Raw genomic sequence first — 8,391 nt, 5'->3', positions numbered from 1 at the left:
GGAAATACCCTTTTCAGTATATTTGTACAAACATGCTGTTTTTTCTTGTACCAAGTTTCACTTAATAAAAAGTTTGTAAACAAAAAGAAATAGATAAACTGTAACAGAGGATGCAATTTGTGTTTAGACCCGTTTTGTTTTTCAGGAGCTTTGTTTAAACAAAGTTGCAATACGAGATGGCAGAAGGAAAAGTTTGAAACGGATTAATTAAAAATAATGTCATATCCCAAGAGATTTTGGGACAGAGGATGCTTTTTGGATTGTTAAAAAGAATCAACTATATGGTAAAGAAATGTAAAAAGAAGTAATAATGTAGATTCCACAGTGTTTGTGTTTTCAACAAAATTTACATTTATTGAATAAGAGTTTGTCCAAAAAGGAAAAAATAACTGGAGAACTTTGGAAAAAATAGAAGCATGGGAAGTAACAAAAGAATCCCAAGTACTCAAATAAAGCAGGAATGCTAGTCACAAGCATGGATTAATATGAAATATTAAATTATTTCAGTCTGAATGTACTGGAAACGTTTTAAAAAATACAGTATCCTCACTAATTTAGCTAATTTTGTGGATGTAAAAGGTATCAGTGGAGCTTTGGTCTTTTGATTTTTTACTTGTTCATGTTTTAGAAGAAGCTGGAGTAGTCTTCTGGAATAAGGAATACAATTTTAAACAGGAAAGAACTATTGTCTTTTTCAAAAGAATATTGCTTGGGAGGAAATACAATAAAAATGCAATTTTTTCCCCAGAGAGATTCAACGATGACAGCTTCTATATTCTCTCAGTAGAGGTTTCCTTTAATGCTAGCCCTTATTTACCCCAAAACGTAATATTTACCCTAAAACTTTTAAGAGGTTAAAACACCTAACCTCTTAAAACATAAAGAGTTATTTAACCCAAATAAAGAGAGCTAAATCATTTAAATCATTTTTCAAGCAAAATAAATAACATAGGAAAGAGAAATCACACATTTCATATATCTCTCTGTGTATTTGGTTTGGCCAATCATTATTCAGTTTAAAGATGTGTTAGTATTTTAACACACTTTTCAGTAATCTATCAAACAGGAAAAGGTCATAAAGAAATAATAAATATTGGCTATGTGGGGGAGGAGGAGGGAAAAGAGAATAAATTAAATAACATTTTAAAGTTTAAAGAGTTGTAAGTATATGCAGTGTTGGCAAGCATTTATTCTTTGAAGACAAATATCACAATTGCAAACATGTTATTGAGAAATATTAAGAATATTTTTTTACATTTTTTTTATTCGAACAAAAATTAACAAATATATATATCATTATTATTACTTGTATGTTAACTTTGCCACTTTGTGAAAACAAAGGCACAAACTTATGATGGATTCAAAATGCACAGCTACCTTCTACTCTCGGCAAAGCAACCTGGCACTGGAGCTGCTATTGTGTTGGAGACAAAATTCAACGCTCTTAATATTGTTTTAACTAATCTTGTTTGTCAACATGTGCAAAAGAGTTTTTTTTTGAGTTGTAAAAATTTCCAGTTATTATATGGTACATTCTTGGCAGGAATTCTTAAGCCCCATACACACTATCAGTTTTTCTGCTGAGTTTTTCCTTCAGATTTACCAAAACCATATAATATGAGGTCAAACCTTAGGAGTTTCAATTTGTATGTAATCAGGCAGGCCCTTCCACTACATGGTTTTGGTAAACCTGAAGGAAAAAACTCAGCAGAAAAACTGATAGTGTGTATGGGGCTTTATGCTGCATACACACGACCAGACTTTTCGATGGACTAGATCCGATGGTCTTCCCGGCAGACTTTCTGCGGAGTTCCGATGGACTTTCTGAGCGAACGGACTTGGCCACACACAAGCACACCAAAGTCCGACGGATTAGAACGTGATGACGTACGACCGGACTAGAATAAGGACGTTCATAGCCAGCAGCCAATAGCTGCCCTAGTGATGGTTTTCATCCATCGGACTAGCATACAAACGAACAAACATGTTTTAAATCGAAAGTGTGTCTGATTTTTAGACAGCAAATGTCAGATGAGGCCAACACACGTTCGAATTGGCCGGCGGATTCATTCCATCAGACCAAGTCCGTCAAAATGTCCGGCCTTGTGTACGCGGCATTAGTCTCCTTACTTTGGGCAACATCAAACAGTACAACCATTACAATTTGATACATACTAAGCATTTATAAACATATCTTTATTTTTTATCTTTTCCAAACTTCCAACTCATTTAGCTAGATATGAAAAATTCCCAGTTTATTTTTTTAGAATTAAAAAATACATATAAATAACAGAACAACAAACATCTTGAAGCATTTCTAATTCATTACTATGTGAATAGTTAAAAATCATTCTGCGTGTATACTTCCATTTTACTGCTGCTATTATAGATACTTGTATTACTTATTTAATGAACAGTCTTAAAGGTAGTAAACTGTATGTTTCTGTGCAGCAGCGTAGTTACATACATTAGTTGGTTATGTTCCCATAATCCACGCCAATAAGCATGTTCAGTAAAACTTCATTAGTGAACCGTTACAGATCTTCAGATGTTTAGAGAGTAGTAAGGAAAAGAGAACATGAAGGAGAGAAAGAAAAAAATAAATAACAGAAGACGGTAGAGAATAATAAGTGCCCCACAGAAGGAGCTAACCTACTTTCAGGCATTCCTGAGCAATGTTTGATGAAAGTACTTTGGATTCCATTTAGTGTTAAATTTGTCCAGCCCATCATTTAGCCTCGTTGTGATCAGTTCCATTTATCTGGCATCTTGTATACATTTATTTAAATTTTGTAGAGGAGGGAATTGAGTTTTGTTCCCATTTTATTGATATAACTCATCTAGTACTTGCTGGGATATGGATCAGAATTAGACAGCTCTTAGGATGATTTTGTAATGATGTTTTAGGTAAGCACTAAGGCAAGTAATCATTCCACTATCCACATATGCTCCATTTCAGTGACTAGTATGTCTTTTCAAGGAGAAAAAGTTTGTAGTGTTCCATCCACTGTACATGTGGTTAGCTAAAGAAAAAGAAAACACAAAAAGTGTTAGAATTCTTTGGAACCCACTATCATTAAAATAAGTCATGTTTGCAATTACCAATTCAAAAAGCTTTTAATTTAATCAAAAGTCATCCACAGAAAACAATGCATAAAACATGTGTTTAACATATGAGATACCAATGGGATACCACATTTAAAAACATTATTATAGTTATATAAACTTCAAACAATATATTTTCATTGACATACCAATCGGTATCTGCAGTCTCATTGTTCTTTTCTGCGGCATGTTTATTTCATTAAAATCTGGTTCATCAAAGTACCTAATTAATGTGATGTTTGGATTTTCATGGATGACGGTGCATTAAAGTGGATTGAATAATCTGGTAATTTTTGCTCTAGTGTTACATAGTTAATAAGGTTGAAAAAAGACACCAGTCCATCCAGTTCAACCTGAATGAGTGTCTACAGTAGTCCCTATCCTTGTACATTGTGTCTCATTAAGATGCTCCTCTATTATATATTATTTTATTTAAGGTATCCATATAGCGCCGTCAATTTTACGCAGCTCTCCACACATACATCACACACTCACATCAGTCCCTACCCTCAGGGAGCCCACAATCCAAGGTCCCCAACTCACATTCATATACTAGGGCTAATTTTGGACAGAAGCCAATTAACCCACGCAGGCACAGGGAGAACAGGGCCTATATGACAAGTACTTATTAGGACAATTTGTTGGCGTTAGATCACAATCTCCCAAAAATAGGACCTGAGAAGGTGGTACAGCTGAACTGGGCCTGCAAGACTGGATCCAGCCCCTAGCTGTGAAGATCTAAAATTCCATAGGTAATAATTGAATATGGAGGAAATATAATTTACCTATTAGTATTAACCTGTTTATAAATGAATTCACAGCAAATATGTATTTAACACTTTACCTCTATATCTAGATTTATCTAATCAGTCAGCATTTGGTTACTCAAGTCTTATGACACAAGGATTGCATCAAGTCAGTAGCTAGAGTTAAAGTGTATCTATGGTCAAAAATAAGTGTAGTCCTATGTGTATGGAAGCAAGATAAGCCAACGGGTATGACTAAATTAAGTTTAAGGTACACTGTCCCCTATAGAGTGCAGGATATTTGAAACAAACGTTGACATCTAGTAAATTATGAAATAGATAGGAAGTTTGTACCTGAAGGGATATTTTAGCTTAATGTTTGTTTTAGCCTATTGCCTGCCATCTTAGATATTGTAACCCATAATATGAGTATCCATTTTAAGATAAATATTCACATATAGTCTGTTAGGAGTTAAATTAATAGTTAAGTTAAGTTCCTCTTATTGAGAACAAATGTTCTCGGGAACAATATATTTTTTTCTACTGGCTTTTCCTGTGGCCAGTTTCTATATGAATTTGGGGGTGTATATTGTTTTCTGCTCCCTCCTCTCCTCATCCCCTACCTCCTCCATATGGACCACAACCAAGCGAGCCATTGCCCCAGCTGCAGACCATATACCTTTCATTCTCAAAGGAGGACATGGATGTCTTGGCTGTGATCGCAGCAGTGGCCATGGCCCTCCTCCCTGCCCCCATTCAACAACGGGTTGCAGGGAAGGGTCCATCGGAGGCACAGGATGCTGTAGCCTCATCGGCTATGCCTGCAAAAGTGTCTGACGATGCTGCTGCTTCTTCCTCTAAAGAGGAGGAGTCTCTTGAAGAGGAGAAAACATCCGTAAAAGATTCAAAATCCTGTAAAGTGGTAGACACCCAAACCCAGATTGAAACTAGTAGAAAGAAACAATATCGGCTTGCAGAGGATCAGAGTATAAAACATACACACTCAAAACAGGATGCAGAGGATACGGGGGGTCAGATGAAGAAGAGGAAGTAACTTCACAGGCAGCGAAAGCAGCTCTGCCGTTAGCTACACATAATTTTCCTTTCATGACCATGGGTGATATTTTGGTAATAAAACCTGTTGAGATTGAGGATATCAATCATATTATCAAGCACTGCCCCAAGCCCACCATATCAGCTTTACCTGTGTATCAAAAACAGTACCCCATTCCAAGAGAAAAGGAAGAGGGCATAGAGCCAATTGTAAAAGACTTTCTAGAGAAAGAAATCATTTCTCCATACAACACTCCTATCAATCCTGTTAAGAAGCCAAATGGCAGTTACGGGTTTGTTCAGGACCTTAGGGCCATAAACAACTTAGTAGTACCTCCATATCACCCGATGCTGAATATTTCTCGGTTATTGATTTATCAAATGCTTTTTTAGCATCCCTGTGGATGAGGAGACACAGACACTCTTTGAATTCAGTTTTAAAAAACAGAAATTGACCTGGTGTAGAATGTGCCAGTGTTATATAGACTCACCTGTTGTCTATTCTATTGTCCTCCAAACAACTCTCAAAGCTTGGACACCCAGGCATTGTTCAGTCCTGTCAAGATGCATCACATGTATGCAGATGATCTGCTACTCTGCAGCCTCACAAGGGAGGCCGCCCTGGAGGATGGGAGGGATTTGTTGAAATGTCTTTTTGAAAGTGGTTATAAAGTGTCATAGAAAAAGTTGCAATAGTGTCAGAAAACAGTTGAATACCTAGGTTTTGTGCTCACAAAAGGAGAAAGAAGAGTCAGTCACAAAAGAGCTGTTTCTCTGATGGGTCTGCCCCACCCACTCAGAAGGAAAGACATGCTCACCTTCCTGGGTATGATTGGTTACTGCCGCCAATGGATACCCAACTGCTCTTACTATGATAACCTCCTGAGACAAGCCACAGGTTCAGACATGCCAGATGTATCAAATGGACAGATGAAATGTGTAATGCTTTTGTGTATTTGAAAAATGCTATGGTGACAGCCCCAGGGTATGGCCTCCCCAATTATGCTATGATGTTTCATTTGTATGCCAGGGAAAATTGTTCAACGATGGCAGGTGTCCTTGCTCAGAAGCATGGAGGCAAGCTTCACCCTGTTGCTTTTCTGTCAAAGGTGGTACCGGTACAGGTTCAGGGCATGCCTGTGTGCCTCCGAGCTCTTGTGTGATGTGGGTGGAGATGGCCGCAACTTTCACTTTGGGCCATGATACTACCCTGTATACTACTCATACTGTATCTACATTATTGAGGAATATACATATGCAACACATGTCTGCTTAAAGGTTTGAGCGGCTATGAGGTGACACTGTTGTCAAACCTAAAATTGCATATAAAATATGCTTCCCCAAATGCAGGCCCTGCTCCAATTTTAAATGCCTTACTAGGACTAAAAGGAGAACAGGATGAAGTGGTGCCACAACATGATTGCACCAACTTCATCCACCAGGACACATCTCCCAGAACTGATTTGTCCCCTACCACTCTGCCTAATGTGCAGAATGTGTTTGTGGATGGATAAAAAGGGTGCGCATCACTTTTTATTGCTCAGTATCATGGAGTAGGTCACAGAGGCTAGAAAGCCACTTGTGAACTACTGGAGAATGACTTTTACATCTCAGAACTCCCTGGGAGGGTTAAGGATTATGTATCAAGATGCATCACATGTATCAGGAACAATCCAAATAACTCACACAAAGCCAAACATGAACACCTAATATATCCAACAACTCCTTTTACACATTTGCAAGTTGATTTCACACACATGCCCAAGCTAGGCAAAAGACAGGAATATCTTTTGGTGATCATGGACATGTTTTCCAGATGGGTGGAAATTTTTGTAACCACCAGGGAAGACGAACAAACAGTAGTGAAATTTCTCACCCAGGAAATTATTCTTCGGTGGGGGTGTCCAATTCAAATCAATTCAGACAGAGGTCCTGCTTTCACATCAAAAGTATGCCAGGATTTGGTATACTCACTTCAAATAGAATGGAAGTTTCACATTCCATATCACCCCCAGAGTTCAGGGATAGTGGAAAGTATAAACAGGACAGTGAAGGATAAAATAAGGAAAGCCACAGGAGGAACCTTTTTCCATTGGAAGAAGGTTCTCCCAGCAGTCTTGGCAGAGATGAGAAGTACTCCATCCAAGACTACAGGCTATTCTCCCTTTGAAGTACTAATGGGTTGCCTTTTCCCACTCCCTGCGCTAGAGCACCTCTTATGATAGAGCAGGGGGATTTGGATTTGGTACAGTCAGAGTATGTGAGGAAACTAATCAAAACTTTGGATACAGTCGTGAGAAACGTTGCTCGCACCTCTCCTTTTTCTTCACAGGAACCTACCCATCCTTTCAAGGTGGGAGACACGGTGGTGGTCCAGCAGTTGTATAGAAGCAAGAAGCGAGAGTACTCTTTTGGACCTCCTACTATGGGGGTTGCAGTGACCAGAACAGCTATCCTGGGGGAAAATTGCCAATCCTGGATCCATGCCAGCTGAGTGAAAAAGATTGTCCAGAAACCCAAGAGCAGGAAGGGGATCTCAGATATGGGAGAACTTCAAGCAGAAGTCCAAGCAAACAAATGAGGAGTTCCTGGAAAAGCAGGTCCAGCCAGAGAAGATGACCTCACTTATTTCACATCAGACTTCTGGCAAGGCATATTGCCTCCTGATCCTGGCCTCCCTGATAGTGTTCCTGCCTACTTGGATCATCACTAACTGTATTTACCACCCTGAGGACTTGGGTGCTATTAAAGACATTTGTGGGAACACACACACACAAGAGAATATTTCAGGTAACATTTCAGAGATACAATGTAGAAATAAGAGAGACATTGAAGATAATTTTGCTGATAAAATGCTTTTGCTAAAATTCAAATATGCTTATGCTCAGAGGTCAGGATTTCAGAAGTGTTAGATTTGTAGTAAGCTGCATCCCAGCAGTGTCAGAATACCCTTAACGGCTATACCTTTGAATATTACCCCCTCTTTTAAAGGAAAAACTCCCCTTGACCTTTTGAATGACAGTAGGAGATTAAATGACACTGTCTCTTTCCACATTATTAGTAGAAGCCAAAATCCTACCTGGTGTTTCAATTTAGGAAATTCTACAAGAAACGCCAGTACCTGCACTCATTCAGTTCTGAATATTTCTGATTGTTATGCCCCTAGTGAAGAGTCATGTTCTTTATACCAGACACATCCAAACAAGACTGGAGTGAGGATGGAGTTGAATAAAACTCTTGCCTCTAAAAATAGTAGGAAAAAGGCTTTGCAAACATTGTTTCAGGTTTTATTAGTAGCCGCTGCAGTAAATCAAAATAGTGATATAAAAATGCCCCTTTGGAAATGCTGAGCTAGGATTCGGAGGAATATTCTCTTGGATAAGGGATATTGCAGTAATGATAATCATGATTATACTCTTCTTTCTCTTTCTTGATCTTATATACAAGCTTATTATGTGCCTTATTAGCAGAGCCACTCACATTACAG

General features: G+C 38.3%; 1 protein-coding gene across 1 annotated transcript in view; it reads right to left on the bottom strand.

The window, feature by feature from the left end:
* Window positions 1-378: 378 nt before the first annotated feature.
* WDR27 (WD repeat domain 27) overlaps window positions 379-8,391 on the bottom strand; it is a 577,860-nt gene continuing 569,847 nt past the window's right edge. Inside the window, exon 25 of the mRNA XM_077486311.1 lies at window positions 379-3,023. Coding sequence (XP_077342437.1) covers window positions 2,976-3,023 — 48 coding nt within the window. The 3' untranslated portion in view covers window positions 379-2,975. The remainder of the gene's footprint in view (window positions 3,024-8,391) is intronic.

The sequence above is a fragment of the Lithobates pipiens genome, unplaced genomic scaffold (assembly GCF_037356315.1).
Source record: "Lithobates pipiens isolate NorthernLeopardFrog02 unplaced genomic scaffold, aLitPip1_a1.2 Scaffold_18, whole genome shotgun sequence".
In the NCBI taxonomy this organism is placed as follows: Eukaryota; Metazoa; Chordata; class Amphibia; order Anura; family Ranidae; genus Lithobates; species Lithobates pipiens.
This window is presented reverse-complemented; position numbering and strand designations above follow the sequence as displayed.